At 41.9% G+C, this 17,364-nt stretch overlaps 2 protein-coding genes across 2 annotated transcripts; one reads left to right on the top strand and one right to left on the bottom strand.

Annotated features, from left to right (window-relative positions):
- Positions 1–3,574: 3,574 nt before the first annotated feature.
- On the bottom strand, positions 3,575–6,566 carry rnasekb (ribonuclease, RNase K b). Its single transcript, XM_051938051.1, has 3 exons — positions 6,353–6,566; positions 4,835–4,917; positions 3,575–4,214 (listed from the first exon to the last, which is right to left on the bottom strand). Exons 1-3 carry the CDS (start codon positions 6,428–6,430, stop codon positions 4,070–4,072), a joined length of 306 nt encoding a protein of 101 aa, XP_051794011.1. The 5' UTR covers positions 6,431–6,566; the 3' UTR covers positions 3,575–4,069.
- Positions 6,567–6,654: 88 nt separating this feature from the next.
- c17h17orf49 (chromosome 17 C17orf49 homolog) lies at positions 6,655–17,056 on the top strand. Its single transcript, XM_051938035.1, has 6 exons — positions 6,655–6,962; positions 7,541–7,635; positions 7,762–7,863; positions 14,009–14,232; positions 14,953–15,057; positions 16,527–17,056. Exons 1-6 carry the CDS (start codon positions 6,942–6,944, stop codon positions 16,589–16,591), a joined length of 612 nt encoding a protein of 203 aa, XP_051793995.1. The 5' UTR covers positions 6,655–6,941; the 3' UTR covers positions 16,592–17,056.
- Positions 17,057–17,364: the final 308 nt, after the last annotated feature.

The raw sequence follows: 17,364 nt of genomic DNA, 5'->3' as shown, positions 1-17,364 counted from the left end.
TAATTGGTCTGTGCGTTTCTGAGCCGATAGACCAATGATAAACACGGGAAAGCTGCACCGGTAAAATAGAAGCGACCTGTCAAATTTACACCCGTATAGACGGCGTCTGGGTCCAGATCCGGACCGCGGTCCGCCTTTAGTGAACCCTGTTCTCAGCCAGACACCTTCCCCTGTCCCATACAGCTTCACCGCTTCCTGACACAGAGAAAAATGAACGTTATGTCAAAAAAACATACTAATACATGTGTTTGCGCATTTTTAAGTGGTTATATGGAAATTCGGACCGTATCTTTTGTGCCTTATACATCTCTAGAGGACAGACTGTGGTCACATGCTGACCATGTTTGGCTCAGCAAACAGCTGTAAGGCAGCTTTCTCAACTATGAACATAATCAAAATATGTTTTGAGAACGGCTCAAACAAGCAGCAGCTCAGCTCTCCCATTAAGCAGCAGAGATATTAGGGGAGTGATATGAGACAGACAAAAATGTAAAAGTGTTCAAATGTTTACATTTATGAGATTTAATTATTGTAAAAGATGTATAGAAGTTGATTCAGGTTGTTCAGTCATGATTTTTTAAGTTCTGCACTTTATTCTAAGATATACAGTTACATATAAGTTATTTATTAATAAATGTCAAAATGTTTTTGAACCGTACTGAATTTATTTGACGGTCAGTTTTTGATTACAGGCAGACTCTAATAAAACTACCAGGTTACATCAGCATATATCACAGTAACTCAAGTTAGACATTATGATGTTCTGGACCTTTGCTGACTGGACCTCTCTGAATTTTAGCTGAATACCCCTGGCTTAGAAGAAGAGGGACATGAGTCTAGAACTTCTAATGACCCAACATCAGTCAGTGGAGAAAAAATAAGAAAAAGAAAGCAAAGCTAAATGAAACTATTTCAGTGTTTTAATAAGCCTGTTGCTTGTCCTGTGAATACTGCCGCTTTAGGGAACACTACAGCTGGAGCTAAGGTTAAAGTTTAGGAAAGGGAGCCTGATGAAGAGGAAACATCAGCTCTACCTGATGAAGAGGAAACATCAGCTCTACCTGATGAAGAGGAAACATCAGCTCTACCTGATGAAGAGGAAACATCAGCTCTACCTGATGAAGAGGAAACATCAGCTCTACCTGATGAAGAGGAAACATCAGGTCTACCTGATGAAGAGGAAACATCAGCTCTACCTGATGGCAGGAGGAGGAGCTGCTGACGCTATAATGTCTATAAGTATCTAATTGGTAGTTTGAAATAAAGGAGCTGCTGTGTGTGTGTGTGTGTGTGTGTGTGTGTGTGTGTGTGTGTGTGTGTGTGTGTGTGTGTGTGTGTGTGTGTGTGTGTGTGTGTGTGTGTGTGTGTGTGTGTGTGTGTGTGTGTGTGTGTGTGTGTGTGTGTGTGTGTGTGTGTGTGTGTGTGTGTGTGTGTGTGTGTGTGTGTGCGCGCGCGCACATATATGAGAACCTGACCTGGCTTTGGTTTATGAGGTTGGAGTATACCCACTAGAAAAAACTAGACTACACCACTGGTTATGACTGTCATTACTGTGTACACGACTTGCTTTGATTTAGAGTTAGGGGAAGTGCAGTGGGGGCAGGCAATACAATGAAAGTCAGTCTGTCTATGAATGCCAGCGCAAGAGCTTTATTGTGATGGGCAGGAGCTTTACTGTGCACTGGCAGGCTCCGAAGCCCCGCCCACCAATGAAACGGAATATGGAGTCGTATTTTCATTTTGGGGGTGAAAACGAAAAAACGAACCGTTTCCAGTTTTTTTTTTTTTTTTTTTTTGTTCAAAACGAAAAAACGAAAAAACGAACCGTTTCCTGTTTTTTTGTTTTTTGCTCAAAACGAAAAAACGAAAAAACGGCTTGTTTTTTTGTTTCTGCTTGTGTGTTTTACAGCCGGGAATCAAACGGATAAAACGTACCTTGTCCGTTTCCTGTTTTTTTTTTGTTTTTTTGTTCAAAACGAAAAAACGAAAAAACGAACCGTTTCCTGTTTTTTTGTTTTTTGCTCAAAACGAAAAAACGGCTTGATTTTTTTGTTTCTGCTTGTGTCTTTTATAGCCAGGACGTACCTTGTCCCTTGTCCGTGGTGTATTTTATATTTTTTGGTAACAAGTTGGAGCAGTATTCCGTTGTAAAAATAATTAAATACTTTCAATGGTTTCCTTCATTATATAGTGCCTGTTTGTAAGAAATTGACTGACACCGTTGTAACACTTCTGCTGTATCTCTGGAAGTATTTGGTCTAGAAGAGGGATGTCAAACTCATTCCACAAAGGGCCGGTGTGGCTGCAGGTTTTTGTTCCAACTAAGCAGCATCACACCAGACCTGACTCATTTAATCAACCGATCTCAGTCTGCAGACAGGTGATCGGTCAGACTGTGTGCTCTAGGCTACAGCATTTAGTTCCAACATATCTACAGCACACAGTCTGACCGATCACCTGTCTGCAGACTGAGATTGGTTGATTAAATGAGTCAGGTCTGGTGTGATGCTGCTTAGTTGGAACAAAAACCTGCAGCCACACCGGCCCTTTGTGGAATGAGTTTGACATCCCTGTTCTAGAAAGTCATGGCTGGGCTCAAACTGCTCAAAAATCTCCAGATTGACTGCAACTTCAGCCTCTACTTGCAGTACTCAAGGCTGTCTGAACTGTGAATTTTCCATCCCTCTTTACACTGAAACATAATTTGGAATTTTGACTACTCCATGTGCTGCTTTTCAAAGTCCAACTGAATAATTTGAATTGGAGAGAAATTGTTTAAAACACTAATTTTCTAATTTGGCATTGGTTCGAATATTTTCTAGAGCCCATGTAAGTGAAGCACTAATGCTGCAGAAAGTATGAAATATTTTTTATTGACACAATCACTGCATCAGCATTCAGCAATCATTATCACTGTGAGGGCTAAACTACGCTGTGATTGCCGTGAAAACGTGCCTAGGACAGAGATGTTATTGTCTGCTAACAGTAAAAGCCATAACATAACACATATTGTCCCATCAGTGATGACAAGCAGGCCTTGAAGTTGGTGTATTCACACAGGATCAAATAGCGCTCCATAGCTTCTTGCCACTACCGGAAGTCAGCGCTGATTTACCATGGCGCCGCTGTTGTCCACCGACCAGTGAGCAGTCCAGCTCTATATATACGTCATTGTGAACTGTAGTCTGAGTGACGCCTCCTCTGGTCTCTACAGGATGAAACAGGAAGAGGCTCCACCTGGTGGAACAACCAGGAACTACAGCCGATCTACATTTACTGACACCATGGAGAGAAAACAGGTTTTCTACGTCTTTTGGAGCCTCAGTACATCCTATCATCTAATACCACATTTACCCATTTCATTTCATCGTTTATTTCATTCACCAAAAACAAATGCAACAAATATCTATGCAACAATAAATATTTGAATGAAAGGGTGGCAGAAAGAAGCAAAAAAACATATAAAGTCTGCCCCCTCTGACACTACGTTTACCCTCTGATGCCACATTTACCCTCTGACACTACATGCACTTTTGACATAAACGTCTTTGATGGTACAAAAAGAAAACAGTCATTTGTCCGTTTTACACACAAACTTTATTGCAGGATGTTTTTGTCACATCAACACTTTTAAATCCATTTTAATGACAAACAGATGTTCTTTTCTGTAAAGTTTTGGTTTCTCAATGTTTGTTTCTGAGTCGATAAAACGACAATGTGTCTGACATTAATACAAAGGGTTTGGAAGCAGAGCGGTCTGACCCACTTTCTGTCGTTTTAGAGAAAAATGAGTGAAGTTTTGTGTTTTGAAGAACGGTCTACCACTGGAAGCACCGCTGTAGTGCTGTATCAGGGCTGGTCAGACCATTCTGCTCTTAACCCCGTCACTTAAATCATGAAATAAATGTCTAAGGTTTGGTCACTTTCAGGAAGAACTCATTCACAGGAATCATGTCACATTTCATCCAACAACAACGACAACAAACAGGTAAATTCAAAATAAATAACCCTGGCCCCGCCCCCTCATTAATCTAAGCCAATCAGACTTGTTAAAACTCCGAGGTGCTCCTTATGTCACCATGTACTCCTGCCGCTTGTTGAGTCGGACCTGGCAGAGCGAGACGGCGCCGACGGCCACGTAGACGGCAGCGGCGATGAAGCAGTTGATGCCCACCTGGTTGTAGAGGTTGTAGATGTTCTGAGGAGGGCTGGCACTGCAGGACAGAAGAGATAAAGGACATCTGAGCAGCTGGCTCACAGGTTAATAAAAGACTGAAAGCTAAATTACAAACAGCTGACTGAGTGTCTGAAGGTACGTGTCCACTAGATCTGATTTTCCAAAAGTAAACGTGCCGCATCTGAAAATCACACGGATGGTGGGCGGTCACTAGCAGGCCGCTACGTGGTCACATGACCGAGCTATCAGCTACACGGTCCGGCTGATGAGTCTGATAAACACAGCAGTTCAGCTGCAAACTTTCTCTTTTATTTCAAAAACACTTCAGCAAAAACTATTTCTGAAAGCATTTGAGGTGAGAAATAATGTGCAGCAGCTGAATCTGTCCGGGTTTTAGTTCACCACCAGCTAGTTTAAAGTAGAATTCCAGTCTACTTTATGCAAATGAGCTCCGGGTAAACACACCGGATCACAGCTGGAAACGCACCGCAACCGGAGCAGCATGCAGCATGTGAGGGGTAGGGGGGGTGGAAGGTGGTGAAGCACATTTTAGAAAAGTTTGATGTTACTATTCGGATCTCTAAATCAATATTCAGATACCACCACAACGACCAAACATTCGGTTATTGGGGTCCAGCTCTAGTTTTCAGGACTCACTCCTTACGGATGTCCTCCTCGGTGAACGGGACGTCCTCGATCAGGACGGCAGACTTGGCGCTGAAGAAGATTCCCAGCATGGCCTGCAACGACAGAACAGGGAGGGTCAACATGAGGTTCTGGGACCCAGCAGGGCCGCGGGACGGGAGGTCAGAAATAACCAGTAAACGCCCAAAGATGATTCCATCAGTTGCTGATTAGTCAAAGAAACGTATAAATATACACTGCTGCTCTGGAAAAACTAATACGACAACTTTGAATGATTGTTTTTTTCTAAAAAAAAAAAAAAACAAGTCCAAATGTCCAAATGTGTTTTGTTGGTAATCATATGAAGAAGAAAAGAAGAAGGTTCTCTGATCTGAGAGGCAGCAATCAGAGAACATTTGGTAGAATTAAACGAGGAAATCTGAGCCATTTTAAAGCAATTTTAGACCATTTTCTCAGTGATTTTATGGAAAGGTTTCCAGGTTTCAGTCATGTCAAATAAATCTGTGTTATTTTGGAAAATGTATTTTGAATTATTCTGACAAGTTTAAATCACTTTGGGCAAATTCTGAGTCATTTTGGACATTAATTTAGGCATTTTTCAATTATTTAGCAGATATTTGAGCCATTTTCTCACACATTTTGGACAGGTTTCCATGTTAGTCCTTTTAAATATGAACATTTCTCTCATGTTTGTCATTTCGTGTCTCATTTTTGCCGTTTTGTTTTGCTTTTTGCCAATTTGCATCTAGCTTTTGTCATTTTGTGTCTCGTTTTTAACACATTTTCAATTAAACAAATTTAGCTTGAAAAACAATCCAAGTGATTATTAGAAAAATTACAGGATATTTTTCTGCTTTTCTTTCCAACAGACTAACTGATCCTTTTGGTTTTAGCGCCATTTCACTGCAATCTGAGGATAACAGTCTGACTATTGTGTGACTCTTTAAAGACAATAAATAACAATAATAATAACAATAATAAAAGGAAGAAGAAACATGAGGGCTGCAGCAGAAGAACTGAGTTCCTCGTCTGAAGCATCACATGAGGACAGAAAAACACTCACATCATCCATCTGGAGGACATTTAACTCTTTAATGAACCAGATCTCACCAACATGTTAAATTAATACCAGATTCCAGGGATTAGTCTGTTCATGGATGACCTCCTGCGGCACCTTTACAATAATCTCAACACTTTAACATTTGAACTCCCAACGTTTAGGTTCATTTCACAGAAAAGTCAGACTTTAGCCACCTCCATTACGTTCATTTGTTATTGGTGCAGCGTCAGTGACAGCAGCTGAAGAGCATTTAGCTTAACCTACGCGGGCTCCGTCTATCTCCCGGAGCAGAGTTGGGTTCAGGGATTAGTCTGCGATACAGTCTGTGTTACACCAACAGGAGCTTCATCAAAAACCTGCACCGAATAGTTCTGATCCTCATTTTCAATAAAAACATCTCAGACTCCGTGAGAAGCTCTTAGCTAATCGGTACTATTCCAGGAAATAGTCGGGGCCCACCCGGAGCTTACCAGCATAATGACGCCCCAGATGCTGATCACGATCCCGCAGGCGGCCATCTTCGGCCCGCAGAACAGAAGCGACGGCATGTCGGCGTTCACCTGATCGATCGATTGATCACAAACTGACTTTATTTATTTTTTAATCTCTAAACTGAGAAACGATCCATCGAAGCACCGAGTCTCTCAGTCAGCTGATCCTCTGCACTCGGCTTTACTCGGAGAAGTTCGGTGACCAATGAAATGTTTATCCCTACACGCCCCACCTCTTCCGCTGAAACCGACCAATGGTGTTCAAGTTATAAAGTCGCGCAACATTCCCTTTCTCCGTGTGTCTTTGTTGATCGATATGTATATTTTTCCTCCGAATATGTAATTTATTGTTGACTCCAGATCAAACCACCGTCTCTGATCGGATCTGACCTGCCGAAGGTTTCTGGTTTTAAAGAAAAAAATAATCTCACGTAGCTCTTTATGGACGCTGTTGGTCACCGGAGCTAGCTTCAGAAGCTAACTTTAGCTAGTAGCTAGCCTGTGACTAAAACAAACAAACAAAACAAAAAACAAGTTTAACGAGAAAACCTGCCGCCGTTTCACCGACATGACGTCAGCTTCCGCCAAGGTAAACTCTCACCTGGTTCTCCGTTAGAGCAGCTTTTAGAAATCTGCTAACAGACTCAGAGTAACAGAAACAAACTGTCAATAAACGAGTTTTAAACGTTTCCAGAGGTTCAGTCTTTAAAATAAACCCAGCCACCAGCAGTGATGTGTTCCTGAGGTTCAGACCTGATATTTCACATTTTTTATGTTCTTTCAGAGTAAAGTTCATATGAAATGTGAGCTGGTGGACACTGGTTACTGTTTACAGTTTTACACAAACTGTCGACTTTCAAAGGAAGCTTTTGTCGTTTGTCATTTTTGTGTCTCATTTTTGTAGTTTTGCATGTTGTTTTTGTCGTTTTGTCACATTTTTGTAGGTTTCTGTCTTGCTTTTGTCACTTTGGGAACAGATTTTAAATAATTTCAAACACTTTTTCAGTAATTTTGGACAAGTTTTAAGTCCTACAGGAGTGCTTTAACTCCTCAGCTCATTCTTTCTCCGTTTTACAGCTTCTAGTTTTACTTTGCTGTGTTTTTGCCGTTCAGACCAGCTGCTGGTGTTCAGACCGTTAATCAGCCTCATGATGTTCTTCTGTGCAGGTCGGGGAGATTTTCTCAGCAGCCGGAGCAGCTTTCACCAAACTGGGAGAACTGACGATGCAGCTTCACCCGGTGTCCGACTCCAGCCCTGCAGGGTGAGGAACCAGTTAGTCAGAACTACCCACCATGATGAACACATGAAGTCTGGGGTTTACAGACGGAGCTGCACACTGTTTCAGTCACAATATAATAATAATTCATGGAGTTTATTTGGTCCTCAGAGCGAAGTGGACGGAGACGGAGATCGAGATGCTTCGTTTGGCTGTCAGACGCTTCGGAGACGACCTGAACAACATCAGCACGGTGATCAAGGAGCGCACAGTGTGAGTGTTAGCCGGCCCTTCAGCGCCACAGATACAGGAAGTTACACAGTTCTGTTTCCTCATGGTTGTTTTGTGTCTTTGTGTTGTTTTTTGATGGTTTTGCGTCTTTGTGGTTGTTTTTTTATTGTTTTGTGTCTTTGTGGTTGTTTTGTGTCATTGTGGTTGTTTGTTTGTGTCTTTGTGGTTGTTTTGTGTCTGTAATGTCTGTGCATTATATTTGCTGAAGAAAAATAACGAGAGTCGTTGTTCTAACTCGTGGCTTTAATCAGGGCCAAACAACCAGTAACTGAACTGCTCACGGTGCATATCCCGCATACTCCCAGTGACCTCCGGTTCCTGTCTGTAGTAGACCTTCAAAATAAAAATGCATCTTTCTAAACATCACATCGCCCCCTTTTTTTTTTTTTTTAAGACAGATGGCAAATGGACCGAATATATTCCATTGCAACTCACACATTTAGCTTATAGTTTAAACTTAGTGCAAAAATACTGTATTGATGCCCTTAATACACTTATAATATTCCTACATTAAACAGGTAGTAGTTAGCCAATCAGCAAACATTAGGTTTAGCTGAACAAGCAAATAATCAAATGTCATGAATGATCAACATGAACTTCAAACATATCTCACATGGCCATAGACAATCACATTGAGTGGCAACGGCAACCTAAACTGTGGGCATGACGTAATCATTCAAATGAGCAGGAGCGCGCCTATTAGCTCTGACTGGATATTTGGGTATGACAGTAGGTGTAGAATTGTCTTCGGGATCAGGAGGCACATTTTCAAGATCAGACGTAACCTTCTTAAAGAATGACGCATTCCTGACAATGGAGTGTCCATCCCTAGATGCTGTAACTGTTGAACCTTTGACTTCAGTCACGGTGTAAGGCATGATGTTGTATGGTGTAGACAGTTTGTTGTGCTTGGGTTGGCGATGTAGCACGGTGTCGCCTGGGATGAATGAATGTGGCCTAGCATGACGCTTTGCGTCTGCGGTCTCTTTCATTTTGGCTTTTGCGTTATTGTCTCTCGTTCTCATTTCCAGATCAGAGTTTCGGTCTGCTTGGTGGCTGAAAGAAGGAAGTTTTGTGTACATTTTGCGCTGGAACAAAATCTCTGCTGGTGAACTTGCTGTAGTGCTATGCGGTGTGGCTCGATATTCACGCAGGAAAATGTTCAGTTGCTGTTTCCATGGAATGCCTTGTGTTTCTGCAACACGGAGTGCTTTGCCTAAAGTTCTCATGAATCTTTCGGCGGTGGCATTGGCTTGAGGCCAAAAAGGTGTGATCTTACGATGATGAAACCCCAAATATTCTGCAAACTTTGCGAAAGAGTCACTGTTGAACGGCGGACCGTTGTCTGTTTTTAAAATCCTGGCTATTCCAAACATGGAAAACACTTTGTCAATAACTGGAATGACAGTAGATGCTGATGTCGAGCGCACAATTTCAACAATGGGGTAGCGAGAGTAGTCATCCATAACGACGAGCAGATACTCTCCTGTGGGAAGTGGTCCATAAAAGTCTGCGCTTACACTGTGCCATGGTGCTTCAGGTAGTGGTGACATTCGCAATGGTTCCTTTTGTGTGGCAAGTGTGTTAGCTTGACATGCCAGACAATTGTGAACTATAGCTTCTGCTTTGCGATCAATGTCGGGAAACCATACCTTGGTTCTGAGTAACGCTTTGGTTTTGACAATACCTTGATGTCCTTCATGAGCGAGGTGTATTGCTCTTTCTTGCAGGACAGCTGGAATAACGATTCGAGTGTCTCTGAGAACAATGTCTGAAGAGTCAGCCACAGTTAATTCATTGCGAACATGTCTGAATTGCTGCAGTATAGCGGCACGTTGTGACTTGTCTGTTTGATGCCACGTGCTGTTTCTCACATGACCGATGACTTCCTGTAGAACAGAGTCTTTCAATGTTTCTGCTTTTATCTCTTGGAGTGACATAGCTTTTGGTGTGGAGTAGTAGGAGAAGAAGTTTACATACTCCTCTGCAACTTTACTTGCACGAGTGCTTTCACTTGTATGTGATGGCAGTGGATGGCTGGACATGAAGTCAGCTGGATTGTCCGCACCTTTTCTGTACTCCACTCTGAAGTTGTATGGCTGAAGTCTTAGTCCCCATCTTTCAATCCGGGCTGGTGGTTTTGATCTCGGGTTGTTCCAAATGATTTCGAGTGCTTTGTGATCAGTCACCAATGTAAAAGGATGTCCATAAATGTACAGGTGGAAGTGTTCACAGCTCCATACAATAGCAAGTGCTTCCTTCTCAGTTTGTGAGTATCTTCTTTCAACGTCACTCAGTGATCTGCTGGCATATGCTATGATATGCTTCATCCCCTTTTCGTCTTTTTGACAGAGAATTGCACCTAAACCCACTGGACTCGCGTCGACAATGAGTTCAGTCTGTCTGTCTTGGTAGAAGTAGGACATGGTTGTGTCGCTTGTAAGATTGTCCTTGAGAGCCTTTAATGCAGCTTTTTGTTCTTGACCCCACATCCACGGGGTGTCTTTCCTCGTAAGCTTGCGCAGCGGCTCAGACAGTGATGAGAAATCTTTAATGAACCTTGAGCAGTAGTTTGCCATGCCTAGAAGGCTCTTGATGTCAGCGGGTGTCGTCGGGTCGGGAGCGTCCTGAATAGCGGCGACCTTTTATGGATCCGCTGAGACTCCACCTGCAGAGAAGATGAAACCAAAAAACTCAAGCTTTGTCTTATTGAATTCACACTTCTCGCGATTTAGAGTGAGTCCTGACTCTTTAAGTCTTTTGAACAGAGCTTTGAGATTGTTGTCATGTTCCAGTTGGGTTGTGCCGTAGACAATGATATCATCACTGAGGTTTTTTACTCCTTTCAGTCCTTGAAGTGTTTGATAGATTGCGTTTTGGAAAACTTCAGCTGCAGAAGATATTCCGAAGCTCAGCCTCTTGTATCGCCGTAGTCCAAGGTGAGTGGTGAATGTAGTGATATAGCGACTGTCTGGGTGCAGTTCCAGCTGATGGTACCCAGCTCTGAGATCGAGTTTTGAGAACACAGTTGAGCCGTTTAACTCATGTATGACATCATCAATGGTAGGTGTAATGTGTCGTTCTCTTTCGATGGCTGTGTTTGCCTGCCTCATGTCCACACATATTCTTACTTTGTCAGGGTCCTTGGGTTTGGGTGGTGTTACAATGGGCGAGACCCATGGTGTTGGTCCGGTGACCTCCTCAATAATGTCATCAGCTTCAAGTTTACGCAGTTCATTCTCCACTTTTTCACGTAGGTAAAAGGGAACACGCCTGTGAGGTTGACAGGTTGATTTGACATCAGTGTTTATGTGTAGTTTTACTTGAAAGTCTTTCAGTTTGCCGATCCCTTTAAACAGCTCCGGGTGGCTTTCAACCAGCTCATCCGAGACTGAGCGCTGTATTTGGCCGGACACTGCTGTGACAATGTGGATCAGTCCCAAATCTTTGGATGTTTCATAGCTCAAAATGTTAAAGCCATCTCCTTTGATAACGAAAACGGTACATGTTGCCTTCTTATTGTGTTTCTCTACACAGCACTCAAATGTGCCACACACTGGTAGAGAGTGTGTTGAACGATACGGATAGATCTTAGTGTCGGTTGGATTCAGTGTGGGACGGGGCAGTAGCTTGTTGTAAGTGACTTCGCTGATGCAGTTGGCAGTTGCCCCTGAGTCAATGAGTACAAGTGTTTGAGTGCCCATCATGCTGACAGTGGTTTGTGGAAGTTTAGCAGTCTTGGCTGTATTCACCACATATACATAGGCTTCATCACTGCTAGACGTGTGTCCTGTTTTCTCACCTGTTGCATTATCTGATATTTGATGCACAGTTCGTGGTGGCTGACTTTTCTTGCGAGTGCGTTTGTAGTTTGTTTCCTTTGCTTTCGATCTGCACTGTTTTGCAAAGTGATTCATCTTGCCACATGCCCTGCATTGCTTGTTTTTAGCTGGGCAATCACCTTCATGGGGATATGGTCCTCCGCAGTTTCTGCAGTGATTGTTCTGTTGCTTTTTGGGTGTCCAGTTGCTTCTGGGTGGGTTGTTGCTATCAGTTTTGTGATACACTTTATTTACTGTCGCTACACTGCCAGTTTCCATGCCTGTAGCTTGCATTTCAGATACCTCACTTGCACGTCCATGGTTTAAAATGTCTTCCAGAGTCAAATCAGGCTCTCTCAATGCTTTTCTGCGCAGCCTTGATGAAATGCAGCACTGTATTATTTGAGTTTTTATTTCTTTACTTGTGTCAGCAAACTCACAGTTTTTTGCTAGCATCCTCAGTCTGGTATGGTAACTGTCCAAGTTTTCTCCAGGTTCTTGCACGGCCTTTCTGAACAGATAGACTTGATACTGTACATTTTTTTTGGAGAGAAGTAGGCAGAAAGTTTCTGTTTTGTATCCGCGTATTTGTCGCCCTCTGCTGCCAAGGTGTCGTAAATATCATGCACTTTTTCTCCAGCATTGTGTAGTAGTAATGCTTTTAATCTAGCATCTCCGGTAATATTCATTGCTGTGATGTAGTTTTCAAACCTTTGGAGCCATTTTGTCCAACGAGGTCCAACAGAGCCTGGTTCAGTCTCTGTGTCAAAGGGTGGAAAAGGTGAAGCGTGGGCAGCCATGCTTGTGTTCAAAGCAGCCTGCTCCCACTAGCTTGCTTTTCCCGTTCTCCCGTCCTTGTTTGAAAAGCTCCGCAACGTCTTCACGTGTATTGTCCTTGCCTTTACGCTCGTCGCCAATGTAATGTCTGTGCATTATATTTGCTGAAGAAAAATAACGAGAGTCGTTGTTCTAACTCGTGGCTTTAATCAGGGCCAAACAACCAGTAACTGAACTGCTCACGGTGCATATCCCGCATACTCCCAGTGACCTCCGGTTCCTGTCTGTAGTAGACCTTCAAAATAAAAATGCATCTTTCTAAACATCACAGTGTCTTTGTGGTTGTTTTTTTTATTGTTTTGTGTCTTTGTGGTTGTTTTGTGTCTTTGTGGTTGTTTTTTTATTGTTTTGTGTCTTTGTGGTTGTTTTTTTATTGTTTTGTGTCTTTGTGGTTGTTTTTTTTATTGTTTTGTGTCTTTGTGGTCGTTTTGTGTCATTGTGGTTGTTTGTTTTGCGTCTTTGTGGTTGTTTTTTTATTGTTTTGTGTCTTTGTGGTTGTTTTGTGTCATTGTGGTTGTTTGTTTTGTGTCTTTGTGGTTGTTTTGTGTCTTTGTGGTTGTTTTTTTTTATTGTTTTGTGTCTTTGTGGTTGTTTGTGTCATTGTGGTTGTTTGTTTGTGTCTTTGTGGTTGTTTTGTGTCTTTGTGGTTGTTTTTTTTATTGTTTTGTGTCTTTGTGGTTGTTTTGTGCAGCTTACTCGTTTCTACCAAACCAGTTCCTGTACTTTTAGTGGATTTTTACATGAAATGTCATCTTTGACATTTTCGTCCTAATCATGGTTTCATGAGTCTGTGGTCGTTTTTTTTTTGTCATTTTGTGTCTTTGTGGGTGTTTTCTTATGTTGTGTTCTTTTCCTGTCTCTGTGGTCAGTTTTCTATGGTTTCAGTCATTTTCAGTCTCTGTGATTGTTCTTGTTGTTTTTCTCGTCATTGTGGTAGTTTTTGTTGTTGTGTGGGCACTATGGTCTTTTTGGAGTCGTTTGCATCTTTTCGTGGCTCTTCATGGTTGAATCTGGATTTTTAGATATTTAACATCCTGCTGTTTCTTTCCGGCTGTTTTGCATCATTCTGGTTGTTTTTGGTGGTTTTGTGTCTTTGTTGTTGTTTTTGTTCTTCATGTTGTTGTTTTTGTCTCTTTGTGGTCAGTTTTGTCGTGTTGTGGTTGTTTCCATGCTCTTCCTGTTAGTTGTTCATAGTTTTAGTCATGTTGTGTCTCTTTGTTGTTGTGTTTGTCAGGCTCTGTGGACTGCAGCTTGTTGCAGTAATTCATAGATCAGAGGAGTGTTTGTTTAAATGTTTCTAAACGTTTGTCGGCTTCACTGTTCGAGATTTCTGGTGATAAAAAGTTTCAAATGTTTCCCAGAATGTGGAACTTTTAATCTGAGAACCAATGAGAAGCTCCGGTCAGTATCAGGTGGTTTAGGTGGGTGATCTGGATGCTGATTGGCTGACAGCTCTTCCTGCTCTGCAGCGCTCAGATTAAGAGCACGGTGAAGAGGAAGCTGTACGAGGACAGCCGGGTCCCCATTTCCTCTGAGTCCCCGAAGAAGACGGTCAAGAAGGCGGCCATGACGTCGCCCCCCGCCCCCTCCACGCCCACCATGATCGCCGTGCCGACCTCACAAGTTGTCGTGGCGACGGGGATGCAAAGCACCCCCTCCCTGGCTCCGCCCATCAAGAAACAGAAGACGGCAGGTAAAAAATAAAACTCCAACCAGCAGAAATGATCAATAAGCATTAATCACTGATTGATCACATTTATATCAGAACCAGAATCCAGTCTGGAGCTATTTAAGTAACATATGTAGAGCTCAGACAGTGTTTGGAATCTGGAATAATTGATCATTTATTAAATTAATTCAGCGCTGCAACAGGTTCAGGTTCATTTTTTTAAATAATGCAAATGTTGGCTGCTTTCAGCCGTTCACACATCAGGATTTAACGCTTTTCTTCATCTCATGTAACCCGAGACCGAAGATATTTTAGGTTTTGGACCATCAGTCCAACTTTTAAAGACGTCACCAGTAAAGTTTTTCCCGACGTCTCACAGTTTTAAATGTCTTTCTTGATAAAACAGCTGTCAGATTGATCAGAGATAGAAGTTATTAGTTCATATCTCTGCTGGAGGTGGAATCATTCATGATGATCAAACAAACATCACATTCCTCTGGATTCTCAGTGATGAGAAGTTTTCTGTTCTGATTTCAACATAAATCAAATATTTTGACTGTTGGACAAACAGAACATTTACTAACCTCAACCTGATCTGGTGACTTTAAATCCTGACTGCTGGGTCTTAAACTGGATAATCAGCAGAACGTTGAACCTTCTGTTGTTGTTTAACCTGAAGTCTTCAGTTCCTCCTCAGGTTATTTGTTTCTTTGAATGACATTAACTGGGACCTCCTCCCTGCAGACGTGACGCTCAGCGCTCTGAATGACTCGGACGTGAACAGCGACTTGGTGGACATCGAAGGACTCGGCGACGGTTCGTCCAACAAGAAGCTCAACTTTGACCAGGGTGAGTCTAAAGTTCAGAGTTTTACTGCAGAATTACTTCATCCTGAGCAACACGTTCCAGCAGCGACTGTCCCTGAGAATTCACAAATCTACAATCTGAAGCTTCTAATGCAGCAGTCTGTAGGAGATGGAGCTCTCTGGTCTCTAAATACAAGACTATCCCTGTTTCAGCCCTCATTTCCAGGATAATATGTAGTCATATATACCCAGAAAATCATCCGTCCATCCATCCATCCATCCAGATCAGTGTTTCCAAAGAACTGAGATGACAGCGGTCTTGTTTCGTCCAAAGTTCTTCAGTTTACTTGGGGTAGTCTTATATTCAGGAACCTACCAGTGTTTTTCCATCTCTTCATAGACGTAAGCTTCAGATGTTTTTACCTTCACAACCCGACCCCAGAGAAGAACCATAACATGGATGGACAGATCAATAGTTTTAGATCTTCTTTTGAATCCTTTTTGAATACTTTAAAACCTGTGTCTCTGGTGTCCAAGTTTAAGACCACCCCACGGTTTCAGAGCTTTATTCCAAGAGAACAGTCTTATATTTAGGCTAACACACTGTTCTGTGTCTCCAGGTTTTTATTTTTTGTCCAAATCAGACTTATGATTGAGGGGAAACCTCTACTTACTGTGTTTTACTCCAGCTACAGAAAAGGTTTCATTTCAAATGAAGCAAATTCCATCCAAACTGTGGGAGTAGTCTTCTATTCAGGCCCCTATGAATGATTTTTAGATCTTTTCTACAGACAGATCGGTTGTCCTTGCAGTAAGTAAAACCAGAATTCTAAAACCGCCTCTCTAGAGTCCAAACATAGGACAACTCTGCTGCTTTAGACCTTTATTTCAAGAACACGTAGTCTTATATTGGTTCATTTCCAGCTCAGTCTTGTGACCTTCAGACAGATCTGTTGTCCTGGTAGAAACTGAAACCAGGATTCTAAAGCCCACGTCTGTCTGGTGTCCAAATATAAGACGACGCCACAGTTTCAAACCTTTCTGTGTCTTTGCGGTTGTTTTTTGATTGTTTTAAACCTAATTTCCAGGTAAATAATCTTGTATTTGGGCTGCTACATGAGTCCACGGTGTCTTGTTGTGACATTCAGGAACCCTTCAAGTGTTATATTGTGTTTCACTTCAACTTTAGCAAATATTTCGTCTTAAATTAACCAAATCCCACCAAAAGTATAAAGGGTAGTCTTATATTCAAGCCCTTACCAAAGTTCTTATACCAACAGTCTAAATCTTTTCTAAAGCCCACGTCTCTCTGGAGTCCAAACATAAGACGACTCTGTTTCAAAGTTTCCAAAAACCCTAAATCTTCACCTTAGATGAACCGACTCCCTGAGAAACTGTGGGGTAGTCTTATATTCAGGCCTACATGGATGTTTGTTGTATGTTTTCTACAGTTGGTGCTCTCTTTCATTTGTTTTACTCGTGACTGATTGTGAAACTCACCTGTTTCCTCAGAGAGCCTCAACCTGGACTCCAGCCTCATCATGAACTCCAGCGACCTTCCTCTTCTGTCCCGCTGACCTGGAGGTGGTTTTTCTTTAAAGAGGACGGTCCTGTTACCTGAAGTTTCTAAAACTCCATTCTCTGCATTCTGTAGCTTAAAACATGAAACTTAAACTCTTTATTTTTGTGTTGACAGATCATTTTGAAGCAGAATTGTTTTTTTTCCAGAGACTTTTTTGTTTTCATGTCAGTTTCTGTTTTTGAAATCACACAAACATCCGTCGTTTATCATGAAGAATTGTGTCAAACTAATGCTTTAAATAATGTTTTCATCCTCAAACCTGGAATCTGATGACTTAAGCTAAATGTTGTGCCGCCTGATCACGTCTGTAAAGTCGGAATCTATTAAAAATAAAGACGTTTGTGTTGGAGAAAGGTGTTCAAACATTAAATCTGTTGGAGCAGAACCTCAGAACACGAAACACTGGAAGCAGACTGTCATCATAGATCCTGTTGTTTGGAATAAAAAAACTTTACCTGCATCATGAAAGTGTTTTTTATTTTGAAGGAACCTCAGAAAGTGACATCAGGCTGCTGCCTTTGGTTTTAAAGATGAATCAAAGACTTTCTGACGTGTGGAGACTAAATCTAAACCTACGTCCACAGATGGAGTGAAAACTGTTGAGTTAAGCATCAGGATCTAAACAGAGGGAACATCAAGTGAGTAGGATCAGGATTTTAAAGTTCATCCTGGAGTTTTTTAGTATTTCTGCTGTCAAAACTCACCGGTGTCTACTGACGACATAAAAACAAATACAGCAGGTCTTCGGTTTACGGCGTTTCCTGGTTA

Source organism: Acanthochromis polyacanthus, chromosome 17 (genome assembly GCF_021347895.1).
Source record: "Acanthochromis polyacanthus isolate Apoly-LR-REF ecotype Palm Island chromosome 17, KAUST_Apoly_ChrSc, whole genome shotgun sequence".
Taxonomy (NCBI): Eukaryota; Metazoa; Chordata; class Actinopteri; family Pomacentridae; genus Acanthochromis; species Acanthochromis polyacanthus.
The sequence above is the reverse complement of the archived record's forward strand: the minus strand, read 5'-3'. Positions and strand labels throughout refer to the sequence as shown.

Excerpts from the sequence above, each read along its gene's own strand:
- rnasekb (XM_051938051.1), bottom strand. The coding sequence starts at position 6,430 with ATGCCGTCGCTTCTGTTCTGCGGGCCGAAGATGGCCGCCTGCGGGATC. Across the intron at positions 4,918-6,352 it reads TCTGGGGCGTCATTATGCTG|GCCATGCTGGGAATCTTCTT; the intron begins GTAAGCTCCGGG and ends CTGTCGTTGCAG. Across the intron at positions 4,215-4,834 it reads GAGGAGGACATCCGTAAGGA|TGCCAGCCCTCCTCAGAACA; the intron begins GTGAGTCCTGAA and ends TCTGTCCTGCAG.
- c17h17orf49 (XM_051938035.1), top strand. The coding sequence starts at position 6,942 with ATGACGTCAGCTTCCGCCAAG. Across the intron at positions 6,963-7,540 it reads TGACGTCAGCTTCCGCCAAG|GTCGGGGAGATTTTCTCAGC; the intron begins GTAAACTCTCAC and ends TCTTCTGTGCAG. Across the intron at positions 7,636-7,761 it reads TCCGACTCCAGCCCTGCAGG|AGCGAAGTGGACGGAGACGG; the intron begins GTGAGGAACCAG and ends TTTGGTCCTCAG.